The sequence below is a fragment of the Vidua chalybeata genome, chromosome 2, assembly GCF_026979565.1.
Source record: "Vidua chalybeata isolate OUT-0048 chromosome 2, bVidCha1 merged haplotype, whole genome shotgun sequence".
NCBI lineage: Eukaryota > Metazoa > Chordata > Aves > Passeriformes > Viduidae > Vidua > Vidua chalybeata.
Genome location: NC_071531.1, coordinates 19,928,699 through 19,944,756, shown reverse-complemented (window position 1 = coordinate 19,944,756; position 16,058 = coordinate 19,928,699). Strand labels below are relative to the sequence as shown.

Here is a 16,058-nt window from a genome sequence, read left to right as displayed (position 1 = left end):
TTTTATGCAGAGTTAATGGCTTCTGCTGTGGACAGCAATAAAATTATAATTTATTATCTACAACTCACAGTGGGAAATATTTACATTTTCTGTGGAAAATGTTATGATATCATTCAAGACCTGGGTATAAGAGCATGTATAACAGAGACGTGTAGGTAGAACCTGTGATTATAAACACTGAAGATGATGGCAAGGGAGGGCACATGAAGAAAAGCTGCTTATGTAATTTTGAGTTAATGGGTATAGGTGTGCCTAAGGAATGAGTGAATGTGTGAGCAATGTTTGTGGGTGGAAAAAAGTGGAAGGAAAGGAAAACAGGTATGGAATGAAGGTGTGTGAAATAAATGAGAACTGAGATGTGTATTATGTTTATTTGGAGACGATGTGAGATAAGGAACTGTGTAAATTCATGTAGTTATCACTTTATATGAAATATGATTTATTGCCATTTGTTCAGATTGATTAAAATATGCACTGCAAGCATTTAATTTCTTGTGGTGGACGTTTATCTATTTTAAGTCAAAATCTTCTGTGTTATTACATGTTCCATACTAGGTCATCTTTCTCTGGTAGACTGTTTCTTTCTGCAACCCAAACCAGAGATAAGCTGTGTTGTACCAGGTTCTCTGTCCCTCTTTTTCCTTTTACTCTCTGGACATAGGACAGACATTAAAGAGGAAGGAAAATAAAAGGGAGGGAGCAGCCATGCAGGCCTGGGAGGGGCTCACTGGACAGCACAAAATGCATTGCAAATTAGTACTTTGGCATGAAAACTATAGTGACCTTTTCAGGTTCTCCTCTTCTTGACTTATAATGTTACTCAAAAATAATCCTTGGCTCCTGAATATTTTGTTCATTTCCTCACAAGGAACAGGGAGAAGGATGAGGTAACATCTGAGGAAGCATACTGTTCTGGCCTGGAAAATAATGGAGAGTTCCTGCCTAGCACCTTGGCATGCATGTGCTGCAGACAGAAGGAGTTTCAATTTTGGTGAGGCAAGTGCTAGCCCTATCATATCCTACTGGTTCCCATAGGCAGCTCTGTACACACTTGGCTGGACTCTTGGAATCAGGTTTTTTAACACTTTTATTCATGAGTCTTTTAAGAAGCTTCAGCTCCTAACTGAAGCTAATGATTTTTCTATATACAGACAACCTAAAAGTTAGACCTGAAGTCTTGGATCATTTTAAATCTAAGGTTTTTTTAGGACACGTCCTCATATTTAGCCTGAAAACTTTGCTGAGTCAGAATCTTGTTCAAGATTTAGGAAGATGCAACGTGTTGCAGAAGCAGCCACAATGCACCTGAAAATCTTGGACATGTGCTTTACATAGTAGCATATGCATCTTCAGCAGCTTTTATAATGAATCCATGAGATCCAGGACACACTGGATATAGAGATCATGTTTTACATGGAACATGTGCATGTTAATTCTGCCTGAGAAACCACAGCCCAGCCAAATCCTTTTCTGGCTCTAACCTGGAGCAATTTGCCAAAGTTAAGACAAGAATTTAGTTGAAGGGCTATGACCTGAAGGAAATGTTCCACACTTAATCCTGCCAGTTTCCCTCTTGTTCACTGCTGTGTTGAGCTCCCTGCCTCCTTTTTTGCTGCCTCCATGGTCAGTCTCACACTGTTTCTGCAACTTCCATTTACAGGTTTTTCAGTGAAGCTTGATCCTCTTTTGGGACTCTGGGGAGTGATGAGGAAGAACCAGCCCATGCTGGAGGACAGTGCTGCACGTATTCTCAGCAGGGCTCATTAGTCTTGGTGGATTATTATAGCAACCTGGTTGTACTGCTTCCAGGTATTATGAACTAGTCCAGTGTCTCAGAATGGTGCTGACCTGTGCAGCTACTGTGCTAAGGTAATTGCTGCAAAGGCATTCAAAGCAGTGAAAGGAAAGTTGAGCTGTGGTGCACAGTGGACAGCTGTTTGAGGTTTTTCTGAAACAAAACAAAACAAACAAAAAAATCCAATGTCCCAAAAGGTTAATACAGACATGGGCCATTTAGAATGCCTACCTCTGCTAAACAAAACTTCTGAAAATCTGGGAGACATACTTAAAATAATAGAAGCTGCAATCACCAAAAAATAGTTTGTGCTGTGCCTTAACTCTGCCTGCTTTGAAATACTCTTCAAAAACATCTGTAGCACAGAAACAGCACCTTGCTTCTGGAGATACTGCTGAACTCTCGGGACCACATGAGACGGCCTGAAAAGTGCTTGCTGAAGTAAACTCTGTTGAGATGACCTGATGCAAACATAAGCTGTTATGCTTATGAAGATCAGATCTACAGCCTCGCATTTGCTAAATTTTACACCTTTACCACATTTTTAATCTACTTCACCTTTGTTCTCAGAGCTTCCTACACTGCTCTGCATTCATCACTAAACCCCCCTATTACTCTATTGCACCTCATGGCTGACAGTTACCCCAGTAAGAAAACAACAGTCTACTGCTATTGAAATAACCTATTATATTTCTATTTTTAGAAACCTATATATCTTCCAAAGGTAGAAAGTCAGATCTATTCTATTATCTATGCTGCCTCTCTCATGAACTGCTTTTGGATAACCAGTGTTTTTTTGTGAGGGGCTGGAAGAGAAAGTTCTAAGAAGTCAGGAGCAAAAGTCCTCTAATTTCCTGCACTTATAACCATACTGTAGCAATTAATGTTCATAGAGATGTAATTTAAAACGGCAAATGCAAGTGCAACATAATTGGAATTGCAATATAATCCCTGGCAGAGTATTGCCAATTTCAAGGGGCTGAGTTAAGATTGTTTGAGAATATATTGTTAACCCCCTAGTTTTCAGAAGCTTAGCTTGCATTACCTTAACTCTTTATGTTCAGATTTTTAAAGGTTTAGCTGAAGGCAGCATCCTGCCAAGGCACAGAGTCCCATATGCCAATTTTTAACCCTGTTTTAACAAAGTTTCATGAAATTTACTTCTAGAGGATAGCCAGAACTCTGCATTGTGGTCTCCAGCAGGCTCAGGTCAAATCAGATACAGCTGGTTTCTGCTGTATCAGAATGCGGTTAAGGGACCAAGTTGAGATGTCAAGCAAACCAGATGTATAATTTTCCACCCTCCATTATCCAACCATGGATACAGCATGATCTTCGTGACTCGTGTGGTCTCCAGGACCTCTCTGTCAACATATGTTGAGCCTCTGCAGTGGACTCCCATGCCTTTCCCATGTCCTCCCATGAGGTGTGATTGCTCAGCACCTCCGAGGCATTTCTGGCGGGCATCGGAAAAAAGATAACCCAGCGAAGGCCGGGCATGACTCTCCTTTTCCTTCATCCCCCCCCGGCCCCCCACGGGCCGTGGCAGAGCACAGGCCCCGAGGCAGGACAGGACGGGCCCCGGCAGGGCCTCAGCCTCCTTTCCCCCGGCCCGGGCCCGGGGCGGAAGGCAGCCACCCTCTCCTACAGCCGACGTGTCTGGGTCTGGGCCCGGCTTCCGCGGCGCGGGGTGCGGCCGGGCCGGGCCCCGCTGCTTCCCCCGTGCCCCACAGAGCGGGCCGGGGCGGGAGGGTTCCGCGGCGTGGGAACAGCCGGGCGGGGCGGAGGGAGGGAAGATGGCCGGGGCAGGCGCCGGGCGGCAGGCGGCGGCGGGGCGCTGCTGACCGGCGGGCGGGGGCGCTCGGGCCGGGATCGGGGGCTGGGAGCCGGGGCGGTGCGGGGCAGGTCCCGGGCGGAGTTAGGAAGCGCGGCGGGGCTGGTCCCGGCTTGGAGCGGGGCTGGCGCGGGGGAGGATGAGCTCGGCGCGGCGCAGCCGGAGCCGCCCGAGTCCCGCTCCCTGCGGGGCCGCCTGTTAGTGCTGGAGGAGGAAGAGGAGGAGGAGGAGGCGGCGGGCGGCCGCGGCCCGGGCGGGACTGGAGCTGCCCCGGCGGCGGGCGGGGAGCGGCTTTCGGCCGGAGCAGGGCGGCGGCGGCCCGGCGGCGGAGCGGCCATGCCGTGGTTGAGCGGCGGGCGGCGGCGGCGGCAGCAGCAAGCGGCGGCGGGACAGGGCGGCGGGCCGGCGGCGGGCGGACAGCGGGGCAGGGAGAGCTCGGAGCTGCCGCTGCCCGCCGGCTGGGAGGAAGCGAGGGACTTCGACGGGCGAGTCTTTTACATCGACCACAACACCCGGCAGACCTCGTGGATCGACCCCCGGGACAGGTACGAGTGAGATCGGGGGTAAAGAGGGCCTGAGCCCCGTTCACCCGTGGTCGGGCCCATCGGCGACATATTTCTTTCCCCCGTGCGCGGACGCCGGGAGGGTGTGGGCGGCGGGGACGGCGGTGCCGTCGGAGGCTCCGAGTCCGCGGCCCAGGGAGAGTGGTCTGTCACAACGGCCCTCCGCTGCCCATCGTGGGGGCAGAGCCTCTACCCTTGCTGCTGATGCGTTTGTCCGAAGTGTTAAATGTTAAATCTGATCCAGAAAAAAAAAAAAAAGAATTTCTGCCCCCCACCTCCCTGTGGTGAATGCTCGGACTAAGCGTTATTTCGGCGTGGGGGGAAGATGGGGAGGCAGGAGCGCTGACACCGCCTGTGTTTATACTCCTCGCGTACCGGACCAGCCCCTCTGTAACCGAGCGGCTTGCCCATCCTGATTTATTAGCCGGGCTGAACTAATTGGCAGCAGCAGGCTGGAGGCATGCTGGAGTAATTTGGTAGATTACCTCCTCATAAAAGATAACGCTGCGTGGAGGTAAGCAAACCGGGAAATTCCTGCACTTAATTTGACAAATACGCGGTCTGCTGCAAATTAGCAGCAAAAATCTGCAGCTGCGTGGTGTCCGGGGCAGCGTCTACACGGCCCTGCGGTGCGTGGGGAGACCAAGTTAGGCCTTTTCTTCTCACTTAGGGTGAATAAATATGGGCAGGTCTTACGGCTTTAGCAGAAATGCGTTATAAGCAATATTTAAGCGTCGTAGATGAAGTCTGGTGGAAGTGTGGGCTCTGCTGCGCGTGCTGCCCAGTAAAAGACGACCTCGCTTCAAAGCGGTCGCCTAAAAATTTCCACGCGGAGTTAGTGAACACAAGTGTCAGTATTTTAGGTGTCTGCGAAATAAGAAACATATGTCTCTGTGTATGCTTTTCTATATTAAACAATGTTTTTATAGTAAGTGAAAGTTGGACAAGGACAGTTTGAACCTCAGCCAGAGAGAGCTACCTTGCCAGAAGTATGCCTGGAATGTTAAGCAGGCCACAGAAACTTTAAGCACAGTCTGGGTTAAAGACTGTAGTAATTTGAGAAATTCCTGTCGTTTTGCACGACAATACATAATTGTTTAAATGGCCTAAATATTTACCTACCAGATAATGTTTTATCTCATTATGTGGACGTATTTGTGCATGCATGCATTTTTTTGCTGAGATATTAAGTATTTGGTACTACGCTTTAAATAGTACAATTTTTCTATGTCAAAAGGCGTGTACACATTGTTAGGTTATTTTTAATACCGTGTTGTAAAGGTAATCGATGTCTGTTGCTTCTCTGCATCTCATCTTTTCCAGTATATTTCAGAGAGTATGTGGTTTTGTCTTCTGCAATATTTTCTATACAGACAATAACAGAAATTATCTAACCATTTACTACAGTTTTAAAATTGAGCTACTGTTCAACTTATGTAGTATTGCTAAAATTATGGCTCCATGTTTGGAAGAAATAATTGAAATGCCACACGTTGCTTGAAATTTTGTCTAAATACTTCATTCCAAGGTTTAAACTTAGATCTATTTTTCACATTGATTAAGAACAGGCTGCAGAGCAGAGATTGAAACATTTGCATTGGGGCAGATAGAAAAGAGATGGTGTTTTCATGAACACGTCGGTAGTTTATAGAGAATTCAAGTAGCAGGAGCTGGTTCTATGACTGCAGAGTTAATCTCTGATTGAGAATAGACTACTATTGTTATTTTAGTGAGATGTCTGGGTTTTGCATGGCAGAAAGTGACCAGTCTTTCTGGGTTTTATTGCAGCTATTCAGATTCCCATGGGCAGCAGCAAAGTAGGAAAGGATCAAGGTAGTTGTTTTCTGAGGAAGTTTAGGAAAGAAAGGTAAGAGTAGCAGTGAAGTGGTATTGAAGCTGTATTTTTGCAAAAAGTGGTTTTAAGTGGAGGGTAGAATAACCTACTTGTGTTATATGTACCTCAGCATTATGAGTTTGGAATAGAGTGACAGAGTTCAGCCCCCCCATTTCTGTGTTTGGGTAGTTTTATTCTGCCCAGGAGGAATTGGACAAAGCTGTGAGACCGCAGGCCGTGCTGCACTTGATCAAGGGCTCTGAGAATCAGCACCTCCAAGCTTTCCTATAGCTAGTAATCTCTAAGCACCCCCATAGGCTCCTCTTTCCATTTAGCTGGCACTCAGTAGTTTGTTTTTTGTTTTCAGGACTCCCCCTGAGATTTCTGAGCCTTTTGTATAGTTTGGTTAGTGAATTTGATTTGAAATAATTATTCAATTAAAAATCCACCACAAAACAAAACAAATTTCCCACCCCTCCCCCAGTGTTTTTCCCCATTGAAGCCAAAAAGACAAAGAAATGCTAATTGGAGAAGTGCTCTATAAAGGATTTTGGAGTCCAGGAAAGAGAAGATGATGAGGGTAAGGGAGGCAAGTCAGAATAATAAAGACTGAGAAGGGGAAAAGGACTCACAAGTGGATACCTTATGATTTTCTGTGGTAAGAAAAACGAGGTGAAAGGGTGATAAAGTGAGCAGATTTGAGAAGGATGTTATATTCAGTATCAAATCAGTGGTTAGGTTCGGGAAGGTGCTGTGTTGCTCTGCATGAATGTGTCATGAATAGATTGTGGATGGTTGTTTAGCAGATCTTGTAGATCTCAGAAGGGAGCCATTCAGTGCATGTTTTCATCTCGTGGTAGTAGTCGTCTTTTATCTTAATAGATTGTAAATTCTTCAAGGCAGGGAACTACCTTTTTATCTTGTGTTTGCACAGTACTTGCTACATTGAGATTCTGTTCAATAATGGGATTGTAAATGAATTTATAAAAGACTGACTGTGTTTGTGGTTGATATTGATGACCCTTGTGGCTCCAGAGATCTTACTACTGTTGCTGTTTGTTACAAGACACTTTGTTTTCAAGTGATTAGAGCTTAGACAAAATTCTTGGAGTTTGGCAAAAACTTTCTGAGCTCATGAGTCTTGCTAGATTTGCTGTATGTGGAAACTTCACCTAAAATACAGTGTTGGTTTTTTTGAATAACTAGGGAAGAGGGAGTCTTTCAGCTTCTTAATGTGACTTGTCCTGGTGGTTTAAAGATTTGAATCATGTTCTTTTGGAGTGAGGATTTTAGACTTAAAAGGTGTAGGAGTGTTTTTGCATGGAGAAATAATCTATTTGGACCAGCTGGGGGGGAATTACAAAATTAGTATGGGCTTGGTAAAGACCTAGATTTTAGCAGCTGCATGTAACCTCCTGCAACATGGATTGGGGGTACTAGGGAGTGTTTCTGTCCTATGTCCTCATTAGCTGAATTATGTGAGTACAAGAGGAAAACCCTGGCCTTGTAGAAGAGGTGGGTTGGAAAAAGGTATGGGATCAAATGGAGTTGGCCCTGGAATTTGACAGAAAAGGGGGAAATTTGGTGGATTTTGAAAGCAAAGCAATCAGGAGCTAGGGGCAGGGAGAAGGTGGATGGCACCTGAAGTCTGGGAAGAAAAAAGTAGGGGAACTGGACTGAAAACCAGTGGAGCAGGGAGAAACAAGTAAGGAGAAACTGGTCTGGTGAGGGTTCAGGGTGTGAGGCTGTCAGCTCTTTTCTGTACAGGGAACCCTGAGGGAAAAGAAGAAACACTGGGTTTGGATGAGGAATCTTCAGGGTGAGAAAATACCACGAGGGGCAGCATGCAGGTGAAGAAGGGAAGATGACTGGAAGGTGAAATACAAAAACTATGTGTGAGGTGCGAGTATGGGGCTCAAGAAATGTAAGATGGGCTGGACAAAGAGATTATTGAAAAGTCAGAATTGTAGAGACTGGAAATAAGCAGGAAAGGCTAATGGGTTTAAAACAAGGAGACAGCTTGGCAAAGTCACTAGGGGCAGGTAACTGTTGTTAGGAGTGCAGTGTAAAAATGCTTAAGTGAGTAAGTACTGGGTAGGAAAGTCCAGAAGTGCTGACTACTTTTTGCTGAACTATTTCAGGACTCCTTATTCTTATCATTTATTTGATTTTAGCAAGTGTCTGTATTACCCAGTTAGTTGACTTCTCCTGTTGGGTGAGACAAGTCTGCTACTACTATTGTTAACTCAGTTATGGCAAGTGGCACAACAAGGTGTTCAAACATGTGCTGGTGTGATGCTGCATATCATGATTTCTCTTTCCCCAGGCTGGCTTCATAAAGAAATAAGAAATTGTAAGTAAGAAACCTAAATAAAAAGCATATTCATGTCAGATATTAAAATCTAGACATTTCCAGACTTTTGAGTCTCTTAGCTATTGCTTATTTTGTATTAAAAGAGCATTTTTAGTGAGAAATTATTTTCTCATGAATTTTCTTGCCTTATTTGATACATGTAAAGGAGCAACTCTGAGGGCAGATGGGAGAGCTGTGAAGTGATGAGAATGGCTTCTGAAGTTTTTTGCCCAGACTGGAAGATGGGCCTTTAGTGAGGCAAAGGATCTTTTGACATGCCACCATGCGATAAGGTTAGAAAGTCAGTGGCCTCTTTGTCAAGGCAAGGGAATATTTCATAGTGTATTGGAATTTATCTGTACAGTTGGCAGTATTCAGCAATCCAAATCATAAGAAGCATTCAATTTTTTTCAAAAATAGCATTTTTTTGGGGTCTGCCTAAACCCCTATACTGAGAGTTGCAATTAGTGACGTTCATTATTAGGATTCAAATACTTATATCCCAAAACATCAGACAGATGAAGGCAGCAGTATCCTTAGTACCACTGCATTTTTGAATGTCACCTTCAGATTTGTATATGTCTTCAGACTTTTCTTGTCTACTTCCTGTTTGTTGTATTTTGATGTTCAACTCTGTCAACTCATAGTTTTGTTTTGAGCTAATACCATTTGTGGAATAGGAACAAAACAAAGTTATTGTTGATCATTACTTTTAGTCTTCCCTCAGAAAATATTTCAATGACTGGACAAATTTAAATCATATGCTGTATTTGACTATGATGCAAGTTGTTAATATAAGACATGAAATGAAACCTGTAAGGTACAGAAATGTATTTCTGGAGGTGATTCTTTGAAAATGTAAAGTGGTGCAGAACTGTTGAAATAGTAATTTGGTCGTGATTTTATAAATTTACTTTCTAGGCTGTTACCAAGTTTGCAAGAGATGAAGAAGCTTGGAAAGGAAAAAAAAAATTGTTGAATGAGTAAAAATCTGGAAAATATGCTCTGCCATGAGAGGAAGAGTGGAATTTATTCAGTTGAAGAGGTGTTTTAAGAAGTGATTTGAGTACTGCTCATAAAAAGAGATGATACCAGAGACTTCAGAACTCTTTTCTTTGGTAGATTTGTAATAGCATCTGATAGTCAGAAGTTAAAACCAGAAATATGCTATGATTTTAATCATAGTAGATACTAGATATCAGAGTAGTTTTTCCACTCCTTTACTCCATAGCTGAAATAATCTATTTTTTCCCCCAATTTAAGTCAGTTATCATTTGAAGTCTCATTGTTTATGACCATCAATTTTTACTGCCTCCATTGCATGATATATCATTTGACCTGTATTTAAAATATATATAGCTAAGTATATCTCATAAGGATTGGCAGAGCAGCCATCCTTTCATTAGAAAGTGGCGAGCTGCTCTATTTGGTTGTTTCTCTTTATGCACCCAGGAAGAAATCCTATTTATTGTCATTACTTCAAGCATCTAGGTCACTGCAGTTGCACCATTTGATTACCTCAAGTTGGCAACACAGTGGACTTGATAGAATTTATATAAAAAGCATTGCATATAAAACAGTATTTGAGATCCAGATGTTTTGAATTTTCTCTGTAAATGTCAAGCCTGGATGCAGCCACAGTGTGGATGAGAAAGCTGTGCAGCTGTGTAGGCTGCTCTCCTGGCATGTGACTGGGAATACATGCTGCCGCAAATGGTGTTGAGAAAGGGCTGCAGTGCCCTGGGCCTCTCTGGGCAATGTGCACATATTTGTACTTTAGCTCTTGCTTGGACTAATTCAGTAACATTTTTAATGGCATGCTGTAGCTGACATTTGTTTTGAAAGCTTCACATGTATATATATATATATATATATATACATATATATATATATATATATATATATATATATATATATATATATATATATGCCATGATAGATCTACTTCTCTGCCTTTCATGAGGGAGATACATTCATATTTTTTTTCATCCTATCTGGTAGGTCTTCAGACAGATATTTAACTTCATATTGTGCATGAATCCTATGAAAATGTTTCTGATTGAGAATGAATGAAGACACAAGCATCCTAGAATTAATGTTACTTGGTATTATGTCTGCTCTCAAGCTGAGTCTTTTGTTTGATTGGTAGATTCTGATACAATGTTAATCAGCTGATACATGGTAAATAATTCTAAATTACAGCTTTTTCCCCTCTCTTCCCTTGATCTTACCGCTCTGATTTAAATGTTTCAAAAAGTAACTTGATTTCAGATTTATGTTGCTCTTGGAAAAGTAGTGCCTGTATGAAGTGAGCATTCACGTTTTCTTGCGGTTTAGCATTGTTATAAATGAGTGCTGCATCTCCAGTCACTGAGTATTATAAATGTTTTTAGTAGTTTTTCAGTGTCTTGAAAAGTAGAGGTAGAAGGCATCCACTGATTCTAAGATGAAAGCTTTTCCTTATAGAACAATAATAGTGATTTATGGTTTATTTAATTGGCTTTTGCTAGTTAAAATACATATCCTTTGAAAATCTGGTTTAGGCAGCATAAAATTTCAAGACCTAATGCATGTGTACTAAAGCATCAAAACATCTATTGAGCCACAGAAATCTCATTAACAAAAACAGCCACCACTGTTAAGCTTCTTGACATTTTGTTAAAGGTGAAGGGGTTTTTTGTGTGTGGAGTTTTTACCTCTTAATGGAAGTATTTTCAGCAATTAGATATGTAATGTAGACACCTGCCTTATTGTATTTGTGAGCATGCTAGAAAGGACTAAATTAGCAGTTGTGCCTTGAGTGTGTTACAGCAATGTGATGGCACGTGTTATGAGGGCTGTTTCTTGAAGGGTTCTGTGACATGGTATTGACTCACATCTGCGCTGGTTCTTGCAAACTGAGAAACCCTGTTCTGTTGGAACTTGTCCATGCTTGAAACTGTCAGAAAAGGTACTTTGCTATTTTTATAGATATAAATTAGTGTGTATCTAAGTTGGTAAAGACACAGTCGTTGTATTTATTGTAATTAAACTGCACCAGGCATTGTAAAAAGAAAATTGGGTGTTTGCATTAGCATATCTTCTAAAGGGTATGGGGAGGGAAGTCTCTGCTTTTCAGGATCTGCACATTTGAGAATGAAAGATTTGAAATGTCAGAAGGCTAGGGCTAGGATTTAAGTTCTATTATCTGGAGAAAAGAATCCTATTTAGGCTTGGATGCTAATGATTAGTTTGAGCGATAGCAACTTCATGTTTTTAGCAAATATAAATATAGTGACAACACTGTGTAAACATAAGAACAAATTACTTGTAGGCAGTAATGAAAAAAACTTAGAAACTTATCTATAGTAGAGTCCTGTTAACAAGCTTCACAGAGGTGCCTGTTAAATATAATGTTGGTTTATAATTTTGTGTTGTGTGGAAGGTAGAGCTTTGTAAAGTTGTTGGTGAGGCCAAACAGGAGTATTTAGTCGATTCATTATTGAAAAAAGTAAAACTAATACTTTTCTGCCTACAGTTAAAAATAGAACTTCCTGATTATCTTATCTGCTGCAGATGTGACAGTTCACATTCACCAGCAAAGTCAGCCAGTATTGCAGCTTTTAAGTAATCTTCAGCTCGTTTCTGGTTGAAAGAAGAACACTAGAGAAAACACGCTCTAGGTATTTTTCCTACCTCATTGCCTGCTGTGGCAGGGCAGGGAGCACGCTCAGCAAGGTTTGGCAATACAGTGCTCTTGAGCTAATAATTCACTGCTGCCAAAACCAGTAATGTCCTCCCTGCCAAACCACATGGTCTCACCCCTCTCTTGCACCGGTACCCTTGCTTATCTGACCTTGCAGTAAGAAAAATGAGAAAAAAACCCAACCCTAAGCAGTATTCCATGTCTCTTTTTTTCTCTTTTTTTGGGGAGGGGTAATGTTCAGTTGGCTTAGTTTCCCTAAACTGACTTAACCTTTGGGGCAGATGGGTATTTAAGTGGTTTATGTCAATTAAGTTGGATTCAACAAGGAATTGGATTAGGCAAAAGTGATGAGTCAGTTTAAAACCTTCTTTGAGTAAATCCTCTTGGTGAATGGCAGCCTTGACTACTGATTTTTAAAATATTCCCATAGTAAAACAACACATCTCTAAACAAGCTTCAAGTTATGTTTTAAAAGGAGGGAATCAGTTTTCAGACATAAGGTGGATGTTTAAAGGCAAACAGAAAGAAAACTGGTGTCAGAGTCAGTTTTTTAGAGTAGCAGCACTGAAGGGGCTATTAAGAGGTGATAGAGCTGCAAGTAGAACTGATTTGGGGACTGAGATTTGAGCACTGAGTGGTATCATCACCAGCTTGGAAACACTAAAGACTTGGTGAAGTCAGTGGTGAGTGTTGCTGTTGCTGACAGGGAACAAAGTTGATGTGTGAGGGAATTGGACCAGATGTGTGTTTGGGAGGTGTGTGTGAGGGAACTGAGTATAAGTTCAGGTAGATGTGGGAAGGATCTTGATAGTGGAACACCTCCAAGGAAGATCTCAGTCGGGTGTAGAAGCATAGGGTGTGACTGAGGAAGGGATGGAGCATGAAAAGGCATGTCAAGGTAACAACAAAAACCACAAAGTAGCAATTTGGGTGACTTAAAAGGTGGTTTTGTCGCCAGTGTTTGAAGTGAGAACTTGTCAAAAAGATCATTACACTGGATCTGGGGAATTTTTTAAGGGAGGTGAATGTGTACAGGTGGAAATTGCCAGGTCATAGAGGAAGAGGTTGTGATATTAGGATTAGATGAACAAGATTTTTGTCTTTGCTTGTGGAGAGGAGCAGGGAGTCTGATGATGTATTCTTTTTTCTTGATACCAATCTAACCTATTTCGTCAGAAAAAAATCCTTCAGTTCTTAGCTAGTCATTAGTAGCAAGGAATGGGGGTGTTGGCTTTGTTCTGCCATGGCACAGGGTCTTGATCATTTCTTATTCTGAACCAAATAGGAAAATTAATTTGGACTTAATACAATGAGCGTGTGCTAAAAGGATGGCAAGACATGATCTGTGACTTAATAGCCAACTGAATTCTTTGAGTCAGCCATTTAATACTGCTACCCATCTGGTGAGGCTTGCTCTAGGTACATGTTGCATGATCAAATAAGCTGTAATGTTTCTCAGTTTTTCTCTACTTTTCTGTGAGTGTTGGCTGGAGTAGGGAAAGGCTTTTGCGTCCAGCGATGAGCTTGGTGGTCTCCCCGTGGTTTGCAGGATGAAGGTAGTTCTGTGCTGTACTGTTCACTCTTTGGCTGAAGGAGCTGGTTGCCATCAAGGGCTGAGTTAGTAAATATCAAAACCTAAAGCAACTACATTTTTAAATTTTTGTTTTCAAAGACTTTTCTATTTCAGTATATTTAATTGGCAGTGGGACAAAAATAAAGTGCAGCGATATCAACACCCTTGAACCAGCAACAGAGAATCAAAGGCTATCTTTCATAGCGTTCTGAAAGAGTTATTTTCAAGATGAAATATCTATGGAGAATCCTGAAACCGTTTTGACTTATATTATACCTTAGGCTGAAACTCTTTCGCACAATGAGTGATTAGGGTTCTTTATGGCAAAATGCAAAGTTTGGTATCAAAGCTGAAAATGTATAATATTTCAAAATTGATTTATTTAATGCTGGATTGGAGTTTAAACAGCTAAAAATAAGACTTAAAAAGTCGTAATGCACAACATTTTCTTAGAAAGCAGGACCTATCCATCTTTGGGAAAGCAGCTGAAGTACTGCATAATTATCTAATTCTATAGCATAAACAAATTGTGACCCACTTCTCAAAGGTGGAGACAGTCCAAAGTTACTTGACTTGAACAGCAATTCTATGAATGCTTAAAAGAGAATTACAGAATAAGAAGTCTGCTACCTTTTTTTTTTTTTTGGGGAAGTATAGGGACAGTTAGGAGATGGAGAAGGAAGTGCGTGTGTTTGGAAATAACTGAACACTTGTGTGTCTTTTGCTTCCCCCAGATTACATCTTTTGGATAAGACTAAGCATCATAGTATTAAAGATATGATAAGGCACCTAGGTAAAAATTCTTGAATCCCAAACTTCAGAGTAAGTTAACCACAAAACCCAAGAAATAATTGATTTAATGACCATCATGCCTGTTGTATTAAAAGTCAGTTTTAGTAGTGCCTAAATAGCCTTTAACACTATAATTGATGATTAACACAAATTAACCTGATGATCATCTGTTAGAGATAGCATAACTGACCTCTACTCCATACAGTGAAAAAAAATTTGGAGGAAAAGGTTGGAGATGAAACTGCAATAGGTAATTTGTCAAAATTTGGTTAAAATTTGGTTAAATATTGTATATTTGTACATGCTGGTTTTCAACTGTATGCAGTGTACTGATTGGCAACATTTGAAAAAAAGTGTATGCTACTCTGTGTTGGTTTGACTTGTCTTATTTTTGCTTTTCTGCCAGCTCATAGTTTATTCAAGGGAAAGCCTAGTGGTGCTCTTGTGGTTATGGGTGTACTGAGATTGTGATAAACAAGCACCATGTGCTCAAGATTCTGCATGGGCGTTTGAATACTACTTCTGTGCTTAATGTAGCTGCTCAGTTGGGACAAATTATAGAATTATTTTTTTAGAAAAATGTTCACTAGTACCAGCTTGCAGAAAGATGGTTAAAAATGCTGTACTTTGAAATGATGGGCTTGTTTCTTGCTTTTTGAGATTCCTCTCAAGTAATCAAATGCAATCCATGCCTAAATAGACATACACCTGTGAGCTTCCACTTTATTCATTTGATAGTGCTTCAGAGGTTGAATTTTTCTATTAAAAGTGCTTTTAAAATCCATTGTAGCCCGTTTCTTAATTGCAATTTGATTTTGATGCTTATGTCTCATCTGTATGGCAAAAGACATAGTTTTAACTAAATCTCCATATTTCACAAAGGTTTTAAAAAATAATTTTCTCCAGAAGGAAAGCAAAAGCATTTTAATGAAAAATGGTAAGGTATTTTTTTATCAGCTGTATTTTGTATCTGGACTGGTTAGCCATCATTTTCTGTTGCTTGTAGGGGAACTTTGGGAGTAAATGTCATGTCATAAAGAGGAATATCTGTTGTGAAAACTTCTTTTTGATTTCATACAGTTCTCAGCCCTTGGAAATGCAGCTTAATGCAGCATGGTCCAATACTTTAATGTCTTTGTTTATAGCCAGGACTGCAGAAAGAAGCAACTCTGCAGTTGCATTACTAAAAGGTGGCTACAGTGCGTATTGGAGTTCAAGAAATAAGAGACTTCTTAAGCCTTTTGCCTTAGTCAAGGGAAGCATGTAGTGAGATGGAAGGAGAGTTCCTAGAACTTGCCTTCATCCTTTCTTTTGTATTGCTTGTATTTAATAATCTTTGTATATTGAGTCTGGTGGACTGATTAACCTAAACAGCTTGATTTCTCACAACACTGTGTAGCACATTGAATTTAAGAAGTGTTTTCTTTGATCTTAATGAATGGCTAGTTTCAGCTAAGTACCTTGGAACTGATCTGCAGTGTGAAGTACGATTACTGTTCTTGAAATGTGTTACTTAATGTCTTCTATTCAGGAAGATGATGATGCTGTTGAGGGAAAAATTAAGTGCTGAACCCTGCATACTTGTCTTAAGCAGAATTAAAGTGGTAGGTTGTTATATTTTGGTGTGTT

At 41.3% G+C, this 16,058-nt stretch overlaps 1 protein-coding gene across 1 annotated transcript in view; it reads left to right on the top strand.

Moving 5' to 3' along the window:
• Window positions 1–3,950: 3,950 nt before the first annotated feature.
• WWC3 (WWC family member 3) overlaps window positions 3,951–16,058 on the top strand; it is a 98,101-nt gene continuing 85,993 nt past the window's right edge. Inside the window, exon 1 of the mRNA XM_053935407.1 lies at window positions 3,951–4,174. Coding sequence (XP_053791382.1) covers window positions 3,966–4,174 — 209 coding nt within the window. The 5' untranslated portion in view covers window positions 3,951–3,965. The remainder of the gene's footprint in view (window positions 4,175–16,058) is intronic.